Consider the following 21,342-nt stretch of genomic DNA (forward strand, 5'->3'; position numbering starts at 1 on the left):
TGTGCTCTGCAGTCATCACAGAAAAGTCCACAGGGTGAGGCAGGGACTGGAAGAGACCCCCGGGGGTGGGGAGTGGGGCTGCTTGCTCAGCCCTGTCCCTCCTTCTTACCACCCTCTCTGCCCTGCTTCTGCCCCACACTCTTCCCACCCTGGCTCGCCCCCCCTCCCCGCAAGCCCACCCCTCTCCTCGCTGGCCATACAGCCGATGTTGAGCTCAGCGCTGCTGCAAATCCGGGCTGACACTGGGAAGCAACAGCAGGCATAGCACAGAAGGGGGCTTTCAAAATGTCTGGTTGCAAACTCTCTCTGACGTGACCCAGCAGAGATCTGCTGATTTCCAGAACATCCTCCAGCCTTTTGCATTGGCTGCTGGGGCTTGGGGAGGGAAACATTCTTGATGGAGAGGGTGGGAAGTGGAGAGGAGGATCTGTGTTTGTGTGTCCGCATGATGGGGAAGGCAGGAGGCATATCTGGATGGCAGTCACACCTTTAATCAGCCACCCGGGCTTGGTTCCCCCTGCAAATGTGCTTCCCTGAGGCTTTAATTGCTTGGTGTTGTACGAGGGGCAGCAGATTGGTACCTCTCAGCTTGATGGCATCGGTCTGGACCAACAGAGAGAAGCGGGTGCACCGTCATCCGCAGGTCTAATGGTCACTCATGGCCACTGCTCCACGCAGGGCTCTGGGGTGAAACAACCGAGAGTCCTCACCCGTTCCCTTCGTACAGACGCCCTCCTGCACTGGCACCCGTGCACCAGCCCAGAGGAATTGTTCCCATCACGTACCCAGTCCCCAAGAGGGGGATTAGGTTTCTTCTCTGTAGGGTCACATCCTAAAGAGGCACCAGCAGCAACAATGCTGTGGCTGACACCAGCTTCTCATTCTTTGAGGACAGCATGGGGATTGAGGAAAGGGGTTCAGCCACCAGCTGAGGGCATGAGAAGGTGCAGCGAGCTCCATTTCAGGGAGGGCTGGCAGTCCCAGGGTGTGTGTGGGGAGCACGGCTGGGTGGGAGAGCCCTGACAGCCGTCACACCTCTGACAAGCCAGTTCCTCCCACAAACGCCCGTGTCACTCGTGCATTACAAGGCAATTAGCTCGCATTTGACAGCCAGCAAGACAGATGATGAGCTGCCCTTGATCAGCGTTAAACAAAGCTTTGTGCCTTATGAAGCCGGAGACTCGAAAGCCCCAGTGAAACCTATTCATCTAATTGCCAGGCGTTCAGTGACAGCCACGGAGCACCACAAAGGGCTCCCCAGCCCCAGCTCCTCCTTATTACAGGCAGCACTGGGAATTGCTTGCTTAATAAACTGCTTGGAATACAGAGCTGAATATTTGATGTCCAAGGGAGACAGGAAAGCAGAGGTGAGCCAAGCACAGCAAAAAGAGGCGAGAACCCCCAGTGGGGAGACCCCAGCCCAGCCTCCATCCAACGCACCAGCGACAGCAGGGAGAGCTCACACCAAACCAGCTCCTGCTCGAGCTCCTTCCAGTCCTCCCTGTGCCATCCGGTATCAGAGCATCCTGCCCTGGCATTCAGCAGCCTGTTCCCAGAAAGCCCAGGTGCCTGGCTCCTTATCCTGTGCCTAAATCTCTTCCATGGAGGCCAGGGAACCCAGCTCTGCCTCCCTCAGGACTAGGCTGTCTTACCAATGGTTAAGACGTCCCTGAGAGTGTGAGCTCTGGAGGGCAGTGACCCTCCAGTTCTCCCTCTCTGCTGACCCCGTGATGGCAGCTCTGGCTGCCGGCCCCCAGCCCAGCACAGGAACCACAGCACCTGGAGCAGAAGGAGCTGGAGAAAGTCTGGCCCTTTAGGCCAGCCCAACCTTGGCCCCAGCCACAGCCAGGCATGAGGCTCATCCTTGAGAGCCGCCAGCACCCCCATAAACAACTGCCAGGGCTGCACACACCTTGTGCCCATCCATATGCCAGAGCTTTGCCAAGCCCAGGCTGGGTATGGGAGCACTACCTGGGAGAGACACTCTCCAAAGTCATGACAGAAGATGCCCCTCTGCCTCCAACCTGCTTTCTGTCTTCTTTGTATTGCTTTTTCTTTTCTTTTCATCACTAAATTAGAGAGATGGCTCCCGGGACCATTGCTGCGCTGGGAACCCTGCCCTGGGAGAAGGCAGATCCCAGTCCCCTGGCACTGATGCTCTTGCATGGTTGTGCTTAGCGGAGGAAAAACAAAGCACCTGCACACCTCCGTGCATCGTGCTGACCAAATCCCCAGGGGCTGGTTCACTGTGGGATGAGTTTCCACGGCTTCTGGGAACGTCACGTAGAGCTGGCTTGTGAGGGATAGATGCAGACACCCTTCTTCTTCCTCCTCCTCTGTGCTCGGTGATTACCTGGTCTCTGGGTAGGAAGGCAAGTTCTGTTCCCCTCCTCTCTCGGCTGTCATGGCCTTCTCTTCTTGTGGGGAAAAAGCAGTGGTGTGAAGGCAAAAGAAAAACCAAACCAGGCCAGGAAACGCTGTTCAGCCCATGCGTGAGCGGCCACAGCTGAGGAGCAAAGCACCACTGCGGCCCCTTTGCTAATCGTATCAGCCAGAGCTGACCCCGTATGGCCTTTGAGGAGAGAGACTGTTATCATTCCCTTCAGATTTTCTCCTTCTTTTTGACCTAGATTTCACGTTCCAGAAATAGCTTTCTCTACCAGCAGGAAAGGGATTAGAAAGAGAGAGAGAGATTGTGTGTGTGTATGTGTATGCGCGCCAGGGAAAGATTTCTGTTGCATGCTCCATCAGTGTTTGTAAGAGGAAAAAAGGGTATCCATACGCGTTCCATGATCTATTCATGTCTGTAGGACACAAAGAAATTTATGATAACGGTTCCTCTCCACGCTTACCTGTTCGTTTTTCACATCTAATCTTTTCCCTGTTATTATGGAAACTCCTGTGTGCCCAGATAGCACTCCCTTTTCCCCAGGAAGCCTGTACCGTGGCTACAACAACCCCCCTCTCAACTCCACCACCAAAACCAGAACATCTCTATCCTCCTGCCTCAGCAAAGCTGCGCTTGGGGATCTTTGCTGCCGGGTTTCAGCTCTGCTCCCAGCAGCCCCCAGCACAGCAAGTTCTCTGTCTGCTGCGGGCACCCAGGCAGGGCTGCAGTGGGTTTGAGCCCCATGGAAACGTCACTTGCCCGGATGCCCAGGGAGGGGGGAGCTGCAGCCCACACGTGATGCTGTGCCGATGCAGGGGAGGTGGAAGCGGCTGCCCATAGACTAAATACTGGGAAGTGGGCACGGCTCCAAGGTCCTGGCTGAGCCTGCTTTCTCCCAGCAGGGGCCATCTACAAAGGAGTGGAAAGGCAGGCAGCTGCCACCATTCTCCTTTGGCAATGTGGTCAGAAAGCCAAGTCCTTCTTGCTGCTTTTACCAGCCTTGATGGCAGGAAACGGAGGCAGTAGTGCTGTCCTCGTGGGAGAGAGGGAGAAACCGAAGCACCAAGGGGTCCCTCAGCTCGCTCAGAGCCTCTGGGAGAGCAGCAGGGAGCCCGTGCATGCTGCAGTGCTCTGCCCGGGAGGCTGTGCGGATTGGAGAGCAATGTGCTGGGTACGGCAGACACCTAAGGTCTCTCCTGAGGCTGAGGAGCCTGGTAGCGTCCCAGCACGCTGGCCCTGCTGCCATCCATGTGAACCGGGTGAGCACAGAGCTGCCCTGGTGCCAGGCAATCACAGATGCCGCTGTGTTCCCTGCTGTTGGTGGCGCTCAGCACCTCTCTGCATCTCCCTCGGTGGCCACAGGGCTTGTGCCGTGGCTGGAGCAGCCCAGCAGTGACCGGCAATGGTCTTAGCCAAGGCACACGTGTGGAAGGGCAGCAGGGCTGGAGGAGGTTTGGTAAGGCCCGGGCACCCAGGTCTGGGCATTGGTAGGATTTCAGACAGTGCAGCAAAATGAGGATTTCTTTATGCGTGCTTCTCTTGTTCTGGGTTGCTTTTCCTCTCCTTTGTGCTTTTCCATTATTTTTTCCATCTCCTGAGCCACGATGTGGATATTCCTGAGGACTGAGGAAGAGATGAGCTCAGAGCTTCACAGAGCCACACTCAGTGTGGCCGAGGGGCTCTCAGCCTGGCGCTGCTCACCACTCCCAAGCCTGAGAGCAGCTGAACTGAAAACAAGTTTTCCCATTTTCCTTGGTAGGCAGTGGAGGGGAGAGGCCCTGGGCTGCAGGTCCCAAGTCTCAGGGCTGTCTCTCTGGTGACATCCTCCTTCAGCCCCACTTTGCTGCTCTCTTTCCAAGAGCAGAAGCAGGACATCCACAGCAATCCCATCGCTGAACGCCAAGGGCGGCGGTGGCCCAGCCCTGCCTGCCGGAGCCGGCAGCGCCTGAGCCCAGTGTGGTGCTTCCCCACGGCGCTTTGATCTCTCCTTGCTGCAGAGCAGGCCTTCTGCTCCCAGCGCCGTGAGCCCAGCGTGGCATAAATAAATCAGAGCATCCAAGGACTGACGGTAACAGCAAGGAGCCGGGGTGGCACACGTGCTCCTGGCGGGAGCCACGGGGTGACACCTCTACCTGCAGAGCCACAAGCGCTGCCCGAGGGCCAGCACTCTGCGGGCAGCACCCCTAGGCAGCATCCACACCACACTGGGCTTGTGGGCACCCGTGTCCCCTGTCTCGCCTCAGCCTGCTACATGGCATGGCTCTGCCCTCCCAGAGCTCTCCCTGGGCCCCACAGCCCGGGCGAGCCTCAGCCTCCACTCCACGTGTCTCAAGGCAGGACCGGAGGGATGGAGCTGGACCCAGGGTGCCAAAGCTGGCGTGGCTCTGCCCGGGCAGGCTCTCCCTGCGGCCCCACAAGCTGTACCAACCTTGCACGTCCTTCCTCCACCGTTCCAGCTCGGGCAGCCTCGTGAAGAGGCATGAAACACAGGCACCAAGCAGAGCAGCAGCACCCAGTGAAGGGAGGCCCAGCTCCCTCTCCCGGTGCCCGTCAGGACGGAGCTCGGCTGGCAAATCTGTCCTTTTCCATGAATGTGTCTCTGCACTGGGGACTTCCCTCTCGCTAAAACCGCGCTCCGCCTGGGGCAGCGGGGCGTGGGAGCATCGCCCGCAGCACCCGCACCCACCGACCGCTCAGGGTCCCGGGGCGCTGGGTGCCGGGGGCGGCGGCAGCGCGGCGGGGCTCTGTCACCCAAACCCACTCCTGCGCGGGGGCGTGTGCCGGGGGAAGTGTCACCGTGGCAGCCGCGGCCGTGACGAGGAGACAAAGCTCCCGCGTGGGGGGGGGGGGGGCGGCGCCCGCTTTGTTCAGGGGCGTTGGGCTCCCCCGCCGCTGCCACGCACGGGGCTGCCGCCCCCCAGCACAGCCGCTGTCCCCCTTCCCCCCCCCCCCCGCGCCTGCAGCGGGCGGCTGGCGGGGGTCCCGGTTACCGGGGGCGGGGACGCGGCTCGGGAGGGAACACGCGCGACCCCGCCCGGCCGTGGGAGCGCGCCCCCCCCACCCCTTCCCCCGCCGGGGGCGGGGCCGCGCGTGCGCGGGGCGTGGTTGTGACGCGCGGGGCGTGGCGGGGCGTGGCGGGGCTTTAATGCGCGGCCCCGCCCGCGGCGCACAGCCGGAGCGGCGGGCGGGCGCGGTGAGTGCGGCGGTGGCGGCGGCTCCTCCGCGCGTCTCCTCCCTCCTCCCGGCCGCAGGAGCAGCCGGCGCGGCCCCGTCTCCTCCTACTCTTCTTCCTCCTCCTTCCGCCGGGCACGGCCCGTCCTCCCCTCCGCGGGACCCGGGCCCCGCGCCACCCTCCCCCGCGTCTCTCCGGTCCCCTCCGCCCCTCCTTTGTGTCTCCCATGGCTTTGTGTCTGGAGCTCCTCAAGCAATGTGAGTGACCGCCCGGGGCGCGGCGGGCGGGCGGGGGGCCGGGCCCTGCATGGCTCCGCGGCGGGGGTGCCGCGCCCCGCCTGCCTCCCTGCCTGCTGCTGCCGCCGCTTGCCGGGCCCGCCGCCCCGCCGCGATCGCAGGTGGCGCTTCCGCTTCCCACGCGCGGCTCCGGGGGTCGGGGGGGGGCTCCGGGGAGCGGTGGGGTGGGGTGCCCGATCTTCCCACGCATGCCGCCTTCGCTGCGCGGGGGTCTGCGTTGTTGGGGGGTGGGGGGGCGGAGGGCAGCGCCGCCCCCGAGAGCAGGTCCCCCCGCGGCGCTGAGCCCATTCCCGGGAAGCAGAGCAGGGTGGCGGCGGGTCAGGCCGGTGCCCAAGGCCTGTAAGGAGTCCCTGAGGTGCTGGGGGAAATGAGGCGGTGCTTCGCTAAATTTCTTCTCCCCCGGGGGACGCTGACCCCTTTTTTTTTTTTTTAAGGTGTTCTTTGGGTTCTTCCTCCCCTGGAGAAGAAAAGGGTATTGTCTGGGTAAGGCACAAAGGCTGAAGCCTCAGTGCCAGTGGCTGCCGAAAGGCTGACATTGGGCAGCCTAGCTGGCACATCCCAGCCAGAGCGGGCTTGGAAAAGTCTCTTTTTTAGCCTGGGAGAACGGGTCCCGGCTGGGGCTCCCTGGTGGTGTTCCCCTGCCCTGGCTCGGGGTTTGGGCTCGTTGCCCCAGAATTCGGCTGCAGGTGTAGCTCAGGGTTAATGTGCCGCCTCGGAGGGTGGGGATGTTACAGTTGGTTTTGAGCAGTAAGTAACCGTCGCTCTTAATGTCTACTCCAGTCGTCACGAGGAGGTTCAAAAAGGACGATTATTTCCAGGATGCTGCGATAGGACTAATATTGCTTGTTCTGCAAAGGTACGGACCTTGACCCCAGGTTGTGCAGGGACAGCTCTTGTTTGAGACAGGAATGGAATTAGGATCTCTAACTCCCGGGCTGTATCTTGCCACTTGGGGGAGGAAAAGAAGAAAAAGAAAAAAAAGCCACCCAACCCACAGCATGTGGCATCAGATCCTAAAATAAATCCCGATCATGTGGGATGATAACAAGCCAGATTGCCAACTTACACGAGTTGGCAGACTTGACTCCACAGGGTCCAAATTACTTCGTTGGTAATTACCCTTCCAACAGGAATTTGGTGCTATGAAGTTACACGTTCTCGAACATGTGGAGAAAAGAAAGATCACCCAACTGGTGGTCAAATCCAGCCTGCTTGTCTTTCGGGTGAAGGTGATTCGAGTATGCTACATGCTCTGCGGTGGTAGCTAGGTGTTCAGAAGAAGGTTGTCTGCACAGTTTGTCTGACACATTGCAGTCCTGGAAAACCGAAAAGCTCATCTGTAAGGTTCAAGTGCTAGATTGTGATACTCTGGTTTTGCATCTATAGCTTGTTAGTTCTGCCCCGCTCCTGTAGTGGCTGTGGAAGAGTTCTTGGTGTAGCTGAGGGCCCCGGGGTGTGACTCTTGGCCGTTGCAGCGCCAGGGTGTAACTGCTGAGCAGGGTGACGGTTCTGAAAGGCCGAGAAGAAGACCCTGTGCAGCCCCTGTCAGATCCTCGTCAGCAAAGGTGGTAACGAAAGAACTTGATTGCTGTTGTATGTGGATTGACTCTCTGGAGAATACCGAGAATATGATGGGGTTTGGTGAAACACGGAGCACTCCCAGGCCAGCAGGTACTTTTGTGGAACTTTATGGGCTGGAGCTGGTGTCCCAGCCCTCTGGCTGATGGGGCAGTCGTGGTCAGCTGCTGGGGAGAGCTTGCATTTGGCTTCGCAGCTGCCTGTGAGTCAGTAGTTGGATACTCCGTTTCTTGATCTATGCGTGCAGTTTAGATTTGTGGACACTGACTACTTAACTCGAGGTTATTCATCTGCTGCTCCAGCCTCGTATGTAATGCATGGGAGACCTGTGAGCTTATCCTTAGCCCTGCATGCTGCCAGAGCAATATAATTTTAAAAGCTTTTAATGGATAACTAATAACTGCCAGGCACTTACAAGTAACTGTCTGTCAGTTCTTGTCTCCCGTATGGATTTTCCTGTTGTTTGAGTCCAGCCTCAAATAGTTTGGAGTGAACTATTCAGCGGACCCTGTAAAAGTCACTCCGTGACACTTCATTTTCCTAAGTGAGCGCTACACGCCCAACAGCAGGAGCAAGGCTTCGGAGCCATGCTGCGGCAGGGCTTGGGTTTGTCTCCTCAGCTGATACTTTTGCTCCGTGCAAAACCTGTGCAACAGCCTCAAATATTCTTTAATGAAATGAGGAGCCGTAATTGGATTCAGCGCAGTGCAAGTTACAGTAACATATGTGAGCTGGAAGGATTAAGGCTGAGCAGGCGGGTGGCCTTGTTCAAGAAAAACCCACTTTAATTTCTGCAGTGAAAAGTTGTCAGTGTGTTTCCTATCTGAGCAGATTTAAAAAGGGAGGAGAGAAATAGTAATTGTGATTGCTGTTTGCTTCGAAAGGCGATTAGAGTTCAGGCTGTGGGATGAAGTTCTGTGCAGGCTGTAGTTGGGACTTGGGGATGAGAACAGTGAACTTGGATCCCTCTGGAAGAGCTCAGGAAAGAATGAGTTTATTCTTCTCTCCTGGTCTCCAGGCCAGCCTGTCACCTGGAGAGAGGGAGAGGTGGGGGACAGAATGACACTGGGGTGTTTGACATAAGCTGCCTTTAAACAAGTGGAAGTTAAACAATTTGCAGATGGGCTAGTTAATGAGGTGAGTGGGAATTCTGTCACTTCAATTTGTCTTGCAAAATTAATGAATTGCTGGCCCTTTGGGGCAGATGGGAACACTAAGTCAGCCTTCTGCCCCCTGGAGAAGCAGTGGGCAAGGGAGGGCAACAACAGCCCCGTGACTGAAGTCCTTAGCCCTGTGCTTCACTTCTCTGCTCTCTCCGGGGCTGGCTTGTCGATCCAAACGGCACCATTTCAGAAGCATTTGCGTTTTCCACTGAAAACAGTGGAGGGAACTGCTCGGATACATCTGCCTATGCGAGTCCGGTCTCTAATTTCACAGGCAACATAAGGTAGGGCAGTATCAGTGTTTACACACTGCAGTGTGGGCTGCTGTCAAGGGCAGGTGACAAGCAGTCTGGGGACAAGCAATGGTCCCCCAGGAGATTGTGTATGATTTCTGTAGAGGGCAGGGCTGGGGGTTATGCCCAGGCCTCCTCCCGACTTTCCTTACAGCATTTAAATACTGTGAAGGAAAACAGACGAGTTCTGATTCTCTCCTGCTTCCCCCGTGGGGTTCTTGGTGGTGGTGGCCTTACTCTTGCACTGTGAAGTTACCAGTAAAGGCACGGAGGGGCACAGGCATGTACTGGGATGCAGGCAGGATGGCTGATAGCCCCGTGGGTGCTGCAGCCTGCCCACTGCTGCTTCCTCTTAGCAGATGGCACACGCAGGAACCTGGTCATCTCACTGCTGGGCAGGGGGGTCTCTGGGGGTTAAGTTTGTCAGCTCTTCTGGCAACACCAAGAAAATGAAAACAGTCTCTTTAAAAGGGACTCACCTGGCGTAGGCTGCAGCTCGCTGTGTCAGACAGCAGTGCTCAAAAGGGGAGCAGCATAAGGATGCATAAACTTTAAGCATTAGCGCTGGTATTTCCATCAAGGACATGTTGACTATCAGTCTTGTGTATCTTATTTAGTGCTCTTCATTAAGACATCCAGGTTTCACTGCAGTGATCTTCTCTTCTGAACCTAGTTCTAAGAGATCAAAGCTTAAGCTCCTGTGTTGTCTCTCCAGTTTGAAGCTGGCCCAGAAACTTGAGTGGTGAATGTTTCAAAGGGTAAATTCTTCCTTGTGGTGCGAGTCTGTCAGAGCTGGAATTAAAGCAAAGATTAGAAGTTGCATATGCCTTTCTACTGATGCTTTGTCATAGTGCGAGGTGATATTTGATGAAAGCTGGAAGGTATTTAAGAGTTGATAAAAGGGAATTTTTTTATTGCAAGTTCTTGTCATAAGATTAGTCAAACTTCTTAGAACTGTGTGTCTTGTTTTTTAGATTCCAGGTGTGGTTGAGGATGTAACTGAGCAGAGCCCCAGCAGGGCATTCACTGGACTCGAGAGGGATCTCCAAGTCTAAAACTTCCTACCCAGGGTGGGCATTATCCACAGCAGCATTAAATTGAAAGTTAAAATTGGGAAGTTAAAGCATGGATATTGCATCCATCCTAGGCCTTATGTATAAGACAACTATCTGTGTCTGATGCTGGAGAAAGTGTCCTGAATGCTACTGAGGAGTTGTCCCCAAGGGGGTTCCTGGACCCTCTCCTCAAGGCCCTTGTTAGAGCTGTGCCACTGCCCCTTGGGCTGCCAGACCAGTCAGGGCTGCCCTTGTGGAGAGCAGCATGTGTTGGGGCAGCTCGGGAGCCAGCACACTGTTGTACAGCCAGTCTCCCTCGCCTCTTGTAAGGTCACTGCTTTGTTGGGAAGGCTTCTCTTCCTTCTTTGAACCCTGGGGCTTTTCTCAGCCTCTCAGCCTGGCTCAAACACAGGGTCCTGAGTCACAGCATTTCTGTCCAGGAACTCTTCCAGGTTTTGGTGCGCTCTATTGAACGGCTACCAGTGCTTTCTTGTCTGACCTGCCACTCCAGCACAGCCCTGGGCTGGGAATTCTGGCCTCTTAGCGCTGCTGCTCTGAGCAAAGCAAGCTCCCTGGCAAAGCAGAGCTGGTGTAGTGCCCAGCCTTGTACAGCATGGACTGGGACTTCCCAGGGGAGAAGGGCTTGGGGAGATGGGTACTGGTGGAATAGAGCTGGAGAACTTTTCCCAGTGCCTGAACAGCTGCTTATTCTGATCCCTTGGAAGAAAAAGGGTGTTGGACAGTGCTTGCACCTTCTGAGGCTCTGGTCCTGCACAAAGTAGCTACTTCGATTTGAAAGCATTGAGTTCCAGTGACCCCCAAGTTTGCAGCGTGCCAAGAGCAAGGCTGTGATCAGGGAAATGCTGGATGCTGGGAAGCGGAGACCCGCTCTCCAGCAGCCTGTTGCCTTGCCCGCAGCTCTGCTGCTGTTGGCCTTTGCACTTGGCTCCGATGTCTGTGTCTCACCCTCACCCTGCAATCTTCTGGGGCACTCCGGAGCCTGCTGCCTCTAATAGCGGTACTGTGCTGTGCATTAGCTTTTATCACTGCTCTGTTAACATGCTTACTGGAGATGAGTGCTGCAAACTGCTCCGGGTTGCGCAGGGGAGGTTGCCAAGGCAGGCCCTTACAGCCTTGCTCTCACTGGAGCCCTCCTTGCTCAACTCAAACACTGAATCGGGCAGAAATCGGGCCTTTGGGGAGAAGGGAAACAAAAAGCTTGTAGGGACATCTCAGTCTCCAGTTGTCTCCAGCCTGTGTTGCTGCTGGTGCAGGTGTTCCCTGTCGGCTGTGTGTGCTTGGTGGTGATGGGCCTGTGTGTCACCGGACTTGCTTGGTCGCTGGTTGGTGTCCCCGATTTTGGGCTGTTCATCTGTCTGAGGCTTTAATTCCTTTTGGCAGGCCTTCGGGGGGGGGGGGGGGGGGGCGGGATGGGACGGGACCACAATCAATGTCAATGTGGCATCAGGACTGAAGAAGTCCACAAGCTGAAGAGATAAGAAGGGAGGCAGTGCCTTTGGAGGACGCGCTCCCCGGGGCCGGCGGGGGGCCCAGGAGAGCCCCGCGGGAGCCGGGAGGTGCCCGGAGCTCCTGTGAACCCCCCCCCAAAGCGGGTTTCTCCCGGCGGCATAAACCAGAGGCGCGTTATCCCGTTGCCGCGGTCTCTGCGGGGACCTCCGGGATGAGTGGCTGGTGCCGCCGATGCCGTGTGGCCCCAGCACGGCCGGAGGCGGCCCCGGCCCGGCCTCGCCGCTCCCCTTGCGCCGCCGCCCGCGCTTTGCGGCCGCCGCTCTTTGCAGCAGCCGTAGGGCGAGGTAAGCGGGCGGGCGGCCGCGGGCCCCGGGCCTGCTCCGGGCGACCCGCTGCCGCCGCGGGGCCGGGGCCGGCTCCCCCCCGGGCGGCGGGGAGAGCGCTGTTCCAGGGGCACCCCGTGCTCGGCTGTGTTGTTTTTTTTTTTTTACCCCCGTTGCTGAGCCCCGCTGAGCCGGAGCAGGTACCGGTGTGAGGGCGGGCGGCCCGGGGAGCGCCAGCCCCTCCGGGCCGGTGGCTCAGCCCTGCTCGGCTGTACCGGTGCCGGCGCTCTGGGGAGCACAGCCCGGCCCTCTGCTCCCGGCCCGCTCTGTCCAGGGAGGCGGCCGGGTGGGAGAGGCAGTGAGGGGAAACTCCCCCTGAGCCGTCATCTTGGGTGTTAGTACCAGTGAGCTTCAAAAAGCAGGGATGAAAGTGTCTGTCTGTCTTTACCCCGCTTTAAAGCGCTGTGCTTGGCCCTGCCCGGCAGCAGGCTGACACCGTCCTGCTGCGGGCCCCGGGCACAGAGTAGCGCTGGTTGTGTCCCCTGGCACACGCGTGTCACGGCCCCGATGGAGCCGGGAGTGCTGGTTGTGTCCCCCTGGCACATGTATGGCACGGCCCCAGTGTGGCTGGGAGTGCTGGTTGTGTCCCCGGCACACACATCGCACAGCCCCAGTGGAGCTGGGAGTGCTGGTTGTGTCCTGTAGCACATGCATGGCACAGCCCCAGTGGAGCTGGGAGTGCTGGTTGTGTCCCCGGCACACACGTCGCACAGCCCTGATGTGGCTGGGAGTGCTGGTTGTGTCCCCCGCACACGCATGGCACAGCCCCAGTGGAGCCGGGAGTGCTGGTTGTGTCCTGTAGCACACGCGTGGCACAGCCCCGGTGGAGCCGGGAGTGCTGGTTGTGTCCTGTAGCACACACGTGGCACAGCCCCGGTGGGGCTGGTGAGGTTCGCGTGAGGTGTGGTGGAGCAGAGCAGAGCTCAGACTAATGTGGCCTCCTCAAATCAAAGGACAGAACTGGGCCAGCCATTTAGGATGCTGGTGTTCTGACAGCAGTAAACTTCAAAGCACTGTCTGCTTTCTTCTGGCACTGCTATTTGTGCGCTTACCTTTGGTTTTTTGTTTTTGTTTTTTTTTTTTCCACGGGCTCTGAATATCTTGGGTGCTGGAGGAGGCAGCTCTAAAAATAACTTTGGAGGCTTGTTATTTCCTAAGTCATTATTTCTGCTTCTCTCAGGTTTCTTTCCCTCCTGTAGCTGATGTCTTTCCCTGGTGCTGCGAGGCCTGGTTCCTACGGAATCATGTTCCCTGCTCTCTGGTTCTTGCTTTGTTGGCACCCATGGCTACGGGTGATGGGCTGCGTTTGGACAGCGGGTGGATGTGATCGCAGTCCAGGCTGAACAAGCTCACCTACCAGGAACGCCGAGGCCAGAATGAACTAAAGAATACTGAACTAAAGCCAGGTGACTGGCTTGAGGAAGTCCCATTGTCCCATTCCTCAGAAGCGTGCCACAGGATGGCTCAGTTTTAATGGCTGGGTGAATCTTGGGCAGGAGCCCTGGTCACTGGTAGTGCCTTAACTCAAGTGCTGCTGTTGTGTGTGAAATAACTTGACCCATCTGAGGTAGGAGCCAGTATAAGTGTTGTGTACAAAGACTTTCACTTGGATGGATTATGACTGAGAACTGCTGCTGCTGCAGTTGTTGAGGGTACCTGTTAAATCTATTTTATGCTAATTCTTATGGTATGATGTTTTTCAGCATCACTTTTTTAAGCTGGCTCAATGAGAGTTTTAGCCAGCTGTGCCCCTTATCACAAACCAGCTGCGAGCCTGATTGCTGCCCAGCCTCCACATGCCAGTATGAGGGACCTGGGTGCTCCATTTCCCCTGCCAAGAGTGACATGCCCCTCTTTCCTGTGGAATTGCAGGAGAGGAACAGAGCAGGTCTGCTGGCTGCAGCTCTGGGAAGCAGCATTACCCTTAAAGGCTTAACTGCAGCCATGAACCTGTTCCTGATCGCTGTGCCCGAGCTGTTGGGTGCAGATCTCCTCACTCCAGGTGGCCTGACTTCATGCTGTGGCTTCCACCTTCAAGCTTGCTCCTTGGGAAGTATACCCTAAGCTTATTCATGGACTGCTGTGGTGTTTAGGTCTGCTTAAGAAAAAAAAAAAATGCTATAAACGTACTCCTCAATGTAGCTAGTGTTTAATGGGCTGAATCTATAGAGGTGCCCAGTTGTGGTACACTCTAAATAGCTGCTCTGCCCTGGGGACTGCGAGGAGCTTTGTGCTTCTCTTGGGCACTCTGGAGCAATACTGCAGTTGCCTTATCTCTGAGACAGCAGCAAATGCTTCCTGATTAACATGCTGTGTAGGTTGGAGAGTGGAGATCAGTCTGGGAGTCAGATTTGGCTTAACATGCCCCCAGCAGCACCGTAACGATTTAACTGACACCAGCTGAGTTTGCTTCTCTGTCTCCTATTGGTCTAGAGGCTGAAAACAACATGATGTAGATACCTAGAGGGTCCAGGTCTTGTTCATATCATCTATTTCAAATCCTGAGTGTGCTTCATCCTTGAAGGTGGAGTCTTCGTTGGTGTGAGTCACTATGGATTGGCAGCCTTGGGTTTTTTGTGTGTTCCCCCCCCATGTGTATGTGCTAATTGTAGTGAGTTGAAAAGCACTTGGGAGGCTTTGCTTGAGTGTGATGGGCTGAGAAGCCTCCTAAGCATGTGGGCAGGCTACAGTGGAATGGAGAATTCAATGTGAGGGAGAGGAAAAATTATTTCAGTGATCTAGGCTGTTCAGTGTTCATTAGAGCTGGGAAAGAAGCTAATGATATCATGGGTTTTCTAGTCTAGAAGGGCTTTTTTTTTTTTATACTTAGCTGTGGTTTGGGGATTTTAGGTTCACCTGGCAAACTAAAAGCAAGGTTTTTATTGTTGGAATGATGTGCTTTCTATAACAGCTCCTCTTATTCCTGTTAATTACTATGGTTCCAAACACAAAAGAGCTTTCTTGTTCTAATTGGCCTTCTGTTTGGATTCAGTTGTGTTGCTGTGTCGCCATGGAGACAGTCGTGATGTCACAAGCTATGGCATCACTGAAGAGTGGCTGGGAGGCAGTTGTTAATATTCCTCCTCGCCCCATGCACCCCAGTAATCAATAGCTGGGAGGAGAAAGCAGAACAGCTCAATAGGTCTCAGGGAAGACACAGAGCTTTTAAATGAGCCCGAATTACAGCTGCAATTTTAAGGCTGTCGCTTCAGCAGCGATGGTGGAAGAGGTAATATAATCACTTCCTTAAAACTATCTTCATTGCCATGACTGTTGTTGAGCTCTCTTACTTAAAATAATAAATAAATGGCAGGAAGCCCCTTATCTCCAGTTATTGCTTGAGCCCTCTTAAACATTTGTGATGCTGAAAACCGAAGTACCCCCAGGCTGTGTTCCTGGCCTGAGGGGCTTGGTCCTCCCTGTGGCTGGGTACCAGGTACACTGAGCTTGTCTGGCTGGCCCTGACAGCGGTCAGAAAAGCTGCTGTATCACCAGGGTGGCAGTTTCAAGAACTTCTTGGGGGTCTCTTGCCTTTCCAACACTTCTGAGACAGCTGTTTCCACTGTGGGAATACTTAAGCAAATAATGGGATAGCTGGGCTGCTGAGAGCTATGTGATGAGATCATGAGAGCTGACAGGATTTGACTTGTGTGCCCTCGTGTGTGAGCTCAGCAGAGACGGTAACATAGCAGAGAACGGGGCTTCTTTCATGGCTTAATTCTGCTCTTTGCTGAAATGCTGGGAATTTTCTTCTCCTTTCCTGAAATGCTGTGACTTGTCACTGCAAAGGCTGTGTGGGGATGTGTTCTTCTCTGTACCAACTCCTCCCTGCATTTGTCCTCAGCTTTATCTGAGAGCGTGGCACGGTGTATCGGATACTGTGTCGTGAGCTGTAACAGCCTACTCAAATATTAATGAATCTCCTCCTGATTAGTGAGAGGCAGGTCGGTCTCCAGTGCCTGACCTGGCAAGCAGGGAGCTAACACTTTCCAATTATTTGTCACTTCTGATAAAGGGGCTTTGTCATAGCTATCACAGAAGCACATTATCTGTAACTTTTCTGTTTGCATTAGTCTGTTATTAGGGTGTACATGCCCACTTTCCCCTGGCTGAGGGGTGGATCTGGACCTCTGGGGGGAGTTGGGGTGCTCTTGTCCTGCTGCTCCCCAGGGCCCTGTGTGCTGCACCTGCAGGGTTTGGCTTGGGCGGCTCTGGGCTGTAATCTGTCAGGGCTGGCGCTTGCTTGGCAAGCACAACGGTACAGCTTCTCCCTTGTGCTTTGCTTGTTTTAAGCAGCCTTGTACTCAGACAAAAGGGATAAAATTTCATGTAATGTGGAAGCTGAAACAAATTGACTTTTTCAGTGTGAGAGAAATTTCTGGCTGTTCTCCTGAAAGGATCAAAACTGTTTTCCAGCAGTTCTGCTGACAGACTCCTCTAATTTTTTTCTAATTTACTTTCTCAATTGCTGTTCTTTTAAGATGAGAGGCTAGAGCAGCTCATAGTGTGAAGACAAGGTGCTTTTCACCTTGTCTGTTCCCTTGGAACCCTTGATAAGTGTTCTGTTTAGGAGGAAAATGTGACTGGAAGGACAGTTGCATTTGAATCGTGTTGATTTGTAGAGCTGTTGATCTTAAAATAGCTAGCTGTCTGCCCAAAGATGCTAAAACCTGCTTTTTTTTAACTAATATTAGTTAAAAACTGTAGAGGGTAGGAAGTAGTCTTCTCCTGATGTTGGTCGAATCTGTCCTGATTGCTACAAGGGCTGTGGAGCCGCCCACACCAAAGCTACTTGGCTCTAAGACTTCTGGCACTGTAGTTATTATTGAGGAGAAAATTAATGCATAAAGGGCTAAGATTGAAATTGTTTAGGGCTATGGTTTGCAGACGGATGTCATCCAGGGAAAGAGTTGAAAGCTCATCTACAAATTCTGCATGGTTTGTAAGTTTAGCCATTACTTCTAGCATACTTTCAATTTTCTGTGTGTGTAGAAAACTACCTCATCTATGGGAAGGGTAAGATGAAGTTTCCCTTGATACAGCAAAGCAGCTAATTCCAAAGTATTTTGAGATTTCCATTAAAGGTTATGAATAGATTGCTTCCTAGAAGGAACCTAGTCCTTCTGTCCTTACTCATGGGCTTGTCTAAACAGTTAACCCCAACAAATTCCTTTACTACATGAGCAATTTGCTGTGAAATGGCTCATTCTTTCAGAATAAAACTTTGCGTGGAGTTCCTTATCCCCCAAACTTGTTTGTGCCCGGGGGGGTCATCTGGGGATAATTCTGCGGCTGAGTCTGTGACCTGATAGTCTCAGTCGCTCTGTTCTTATGCCAGTGAGGAGTTTTGGCGGACTTGAATGCCAAGTGTACATCAGATAATGTGACCACCGTATAATCTCCACTGCTGGATTCTGCATCTGTCATATATATGTATCTCCTCTTGAGGGGAGACCTTCTCGCTCTCTACAACTCCCTGAAAGGAGGGTGTAGCCAGGGGGGGTCAGTCTCTTCTCCCAAGTCACAGGCCATGGGACAAGAGGGAATGGCCTCAAGTTGCTCCAGGGGAGGTTCAGATTGGATATTAGGAACATTTTTTACACGGAAAGGGTTATTAAGCCTTGGAATGGGCTGCCTAGGGAAGTGGTTGAGGCACCATCCCTGGAGGGATTTAAAAGCCGGGTTGACATAGTGCTTAGAGAAATGGGTTAGTGATGGTTTTTATCATTTAGGATGATGGTTGGACTTGATGATCTTAAAGGTTCCTTCCAACCTGGACAATTCTATGATTCCATATATATACTGAGTTTGTTAGAAGAGGCTGTGTAGGCTGCTTTTGTAGCCTTGTCTTTCAAAAATTTGAAGAACCTGACTGAATTAATGGTCCTCTGTGGGGGAGCCTGGGAGCTCTTTGCTCCCCATCGCTTCTAGCAGGTAACTCTTGCTGGCAAGGAATGGGCTCGCTCAGCAGGAGCAGCTCCCGTGAGCGACAAATCTCTGGCTGTTGCAGGCTTTCTGCTTGGTTCTTCTGTAGCTGCTGTTACAAAGGAAACTGGGGCAGTTTTGTGCTTCTTTTGGGGACCAGGAGGTCAGGAGAGGGCAGAGCCCCCTCTTCTGTCACAGCCCTGCAAATGGCACCAGGTTTCCTTGCTCCTGCTCTGCAGCCTCTCACCTGCTTCCACCTCCAGGGCTGCATTGACCACCTTGCACTGCAGCACAGATGCTTTAACCTTGCAATTGCGTTGTGTGATATCTCTTCCCACTGCAAACCCCTTCCCTCCCTACTTGCAGGTTTCTTGAACCCCTCAGACTGGCCTGACTGGGATCTATAGCTGTTGATGCACTTGCAGAAGGCAAAACTGAGGTGCTGGCCAATACTCGAGCGTGGGAACAGAAACAAAACCTAATATCCTGCAAATTAATGTGATGTTTTACTGACTTCTCTGAAATACAGACATAAGGGCAACACACCTGTCATTCAAACACATTTTAAAAGATATCTTTGTAGAAGATGGTTGCCTACAGGATGGTAAGAAGTATCTAAACTTAAAAGGAAAGAGTGCGCAGAATAACTCTGCAAACTATCTCTGAGATATCAAGGGAAATGGCGTTCCTGCCTGAATTATGAGGTAGAGAAACTTGTGACAAGTTTGTTTTGGGCACCTTTCCAGTGCTGAAGTTTCAGGCGTTCTTTCAGCAGCAGCTGGTTAAGGGTTGTGACACCCGGTGCTTGTTCAGGCCGTCAGTCAGCAGGCTGCACACTGCAAGCCAGGACCTGGAGAGGAAAATCAAGTTGTCTTGTGTGATCTCTGATAAAGGCTTGGAAATTAGAGCTGCCTGATCTTGTAGCAGCAATGGCCGTGTACGCTTGTTCGGAGGTAAACAGAGCTTCTGCAAACATCGCTCGGAGATGGAGGTTAACAAGATATAGATTATGCTCAAAGCAAAATATTATAGAGAAAAGTAGAAGATGCAGAGCTTCAGGTGGTCGTAGGTAGATGACTAAAAGTGGAGTTACTCAAGAATATCTGGAAGCCCCAGGTTCCCACCTGGATAAGCTGCCGTGTTTCAGAATGAGAGAGCAGGACTTTTTTCTTGGAGTCTCTTCACCTCTTAGTAACTGCTGGTCAGTGAGTGGCAAGAGATAACGCAGTCATTCCCTTTGCTCTAAAGGAAAAGGCATTTGGTCTTTGTCTTGTATATTCTTTTCTAACCCCTCAGCAAAAGTTAAATACACTGGAGAACCAAGGTCTGCCCTTGCCTGGGCTCTCTCCACTCACACTGAGCTCTGCTTACTAATGTGGTGTCCTGTGCAGGGCCAACACCAAGGGCACAAGGGTGGCACTCGGCTGCTTTCAGTCTTAAAGACCTCCTTGTCCCGCCAGTGGTGATGCACTTCAAGAATGTGAATCACTTCTGTGTCAGAGTATTTGCATGTTTTAGGCAGACTTGCTGGTCTCCGGTTTGTGCAACACCTGAGAAGCTTTAAAGATGGAAAGGAAGCTCAGCTGGGCAGTCTGTCAGAGGTGTTTCTTGATTCGAACGCCTCCTGGTGCTGGAAGCTGAACTGTCACTTTAACCTTAATGGTGTGAGGACTGGCTGGTGCTTATTCCCCTTTGCGGGATCGCAAGAAGCTTGGGAAGAGCCCCCTGGTTTGTGGCACACAGAAGCAGCGTGACCTCCTGCAGTGAGTGTCCTCAAAAGCCACAACTTGTGCTTAAGTCCTTGCCCAGGTTTTCCAAGTCCTTTGAGGTTTTCGTGGAGCGTGAATGTATGTGGGAGGGAACTGGGCTGAACTGGTGTAGAATATACTTATGCATGCTGTGCTGTGACATGGACAAACCCATGATCCTATGTCCTGTCTGCTCTCCGTGCACTTGGCTTCACGTTACTAACAGCCTTTCTGATTTGAAGGGGCACTGGATGCTGTTCAATTGGCCTCTTGTCCTGAGGTTCTCCAAGCCTGTTCATGCCAACTGTGGCTGATTGATGCCAAACCCAGTGCTGCCCTTGATTGAGTGGGGCTGCTTCACGGCTGTGTTCACTTGGAGCTTGTCTGCTGTCATGCGTCAGGGTCCAGTGAACACTGGTGGGCTGCCAGCGGAGTCTCTCTTGCTGGGAAGCACTGGCTGCAGTTCTCCAGCTCTGGGGGCTGGTCCATTGGTTGCTGTTTTCCCACACCTCTAAGTGGTGAAGACCAGAGCTAGGGTTATCACACAGCTACAGTCATAAATGTAGATTGGAAATAGCCCAGCAGTGTCTGCTGAAGGGGGAGCTTTGCATGTTCTGCAGTGGAACTTGTGTGTATGTGAACTCCAGTCTCTGCACAGTTTCTGCATGTTCTGATATCTAAAAACTAAGGATAGAGAGTTCCTTTTTCCTTTCATGGGTGAGATTTCTGAATAACTTAGCTGGCTTTATGGTGAAGTCTCATTGATAAAATGAGTGAATTTCCTTAGTAAGGTGCCTCTGAATAGGAGGTCTAAGTTTTCTAGTATTGGTAAATACTTTATTAAGCATCCTGCCTTCTGCAAGTATCTGAACTGGTTCTTGGCAGCCTGTTGGGTACCAGGGCATGAAAAGCTGGGCCCCTGTTCTCAAAGATACTGGAAATGACTAAGTTCAAGTGCTGTGATTCCAGCTCTGCTCACACTCCTCGGAGTGCAGTTGCTGAAGTGTTTGTGTGTTGAGGTCCTGGTTATTTTTCTTGCCTTGAGAGGCAGCCAGTGCTTGTTGCTCACCTTGTGGGACTGCAGAGTCCTCGAGCAGTAAGGGTGACAGGAGTGGGAAGGGGAACAGCTGGGTTGTCTTAATGTAGGGAAATTTATGCTTAGTTGTGGTTTGGGAATTTTTTTTAAGTGTAATCTCCCTCCAGAGTTTTGAGTTGTGCTGTTTTGCTCTCGGGTTCAGTTTGTCCTCTTGTTCCCTGGCACCTTCGGAGGGTAAAGAGTTCTACCTCCCTCTCTGTGAAGGGGCTGAATGCCCCAAGTGACAGTGGGACATTGCAGGATGGACTCTGATTTACCGCCTACCACAAGACCCATCACTTCCTCGGAAGCAGTTATTATTCCATGCCATTGCTCTTTGCACTGTGTTGCTCTCACACGTACACACCTAATAGAAACTATGGGCTGTTCTGATACTAATGTACAGAGGATATATGTTGTATATGGGAAATCAAAAGGAAGTGTCAAATAACTTGAATGTTTTGAAGCTTCTTGCATCTGATGTGCAAGAGCCAAAGCCTAAGGCACACTTGTTCGTTCTGGCAAGAGCTGCAGAATTAAACCATAAAGCAGTTCTCTCGTTAGTCAGATTCCTGAGAGCATTTTCCGATAACATCCAGGACTTGGAAACTGCAAGATCATTTGCCCGCTGGAGCCCATCTCTAGCTTTAAATGCTATTGTGTTTCTGTTTGGTGCTATGTCTAGTGATGAGGAGGGCTGTTACCGCATCTGGCTGGACAGGTAAAGGGCAGAACATCCTAGAATGTAACTTCCTGAGGTAAAAAAAGTAACAATCTAGTAAAGTGAGGCTTCCA

General features: G+C 53.4%; 1 protein-coding gene across 7 annotated transcripts in view; it reads left to right on the forward strand.

The window, feature by feature from the left end:
- The window catches only part of DLGAP4 (DLG associated protein 4), a 70,107-nt gene that overhangs the window by 19,263 nt on the left and 29,502 nt on the right, over window positions 1-21,342 (forward strand). For 2 of the 7 annotated variants that reach the window (XM_074157685.1, XM_074157683.1), the window contains exon 1: window positions 5,564-5,818. The exons of 4 other annotated variants lie outside the window; for them this stretch is intronic. Coding sequence is in view for 1 of the 3 variants with exons in the window: in XM_074157683.1 (XP_074013784.1) it covers window positions 5,788-5,818 (31 nt within the window). In the remaining 2 variants the exon portion in view is untranslated. Of the gene's footprint in view, window positions 1-5,559; window positions 5,819-21,342 lie in introns of those variants that run through there. One more of the 7 variants, XM_074157684.1, reaches the window with a different exon arrangement.

Source organism: Numenius arquata, chromosome 12 (genome assembly GCF_964106895.1).
Source record: "Numenius arquata chromosome 12, bNumArq3.hap1.1, whole genome shotgun sequence".
In the NCBI taxonomy this organism is placed as follows: domain Eukaryota; kingdom Metazoa; phylum Chordata; class Aves; order Charadriiformes; family Scolopacidae; genus Numenius; species Numenius arquata.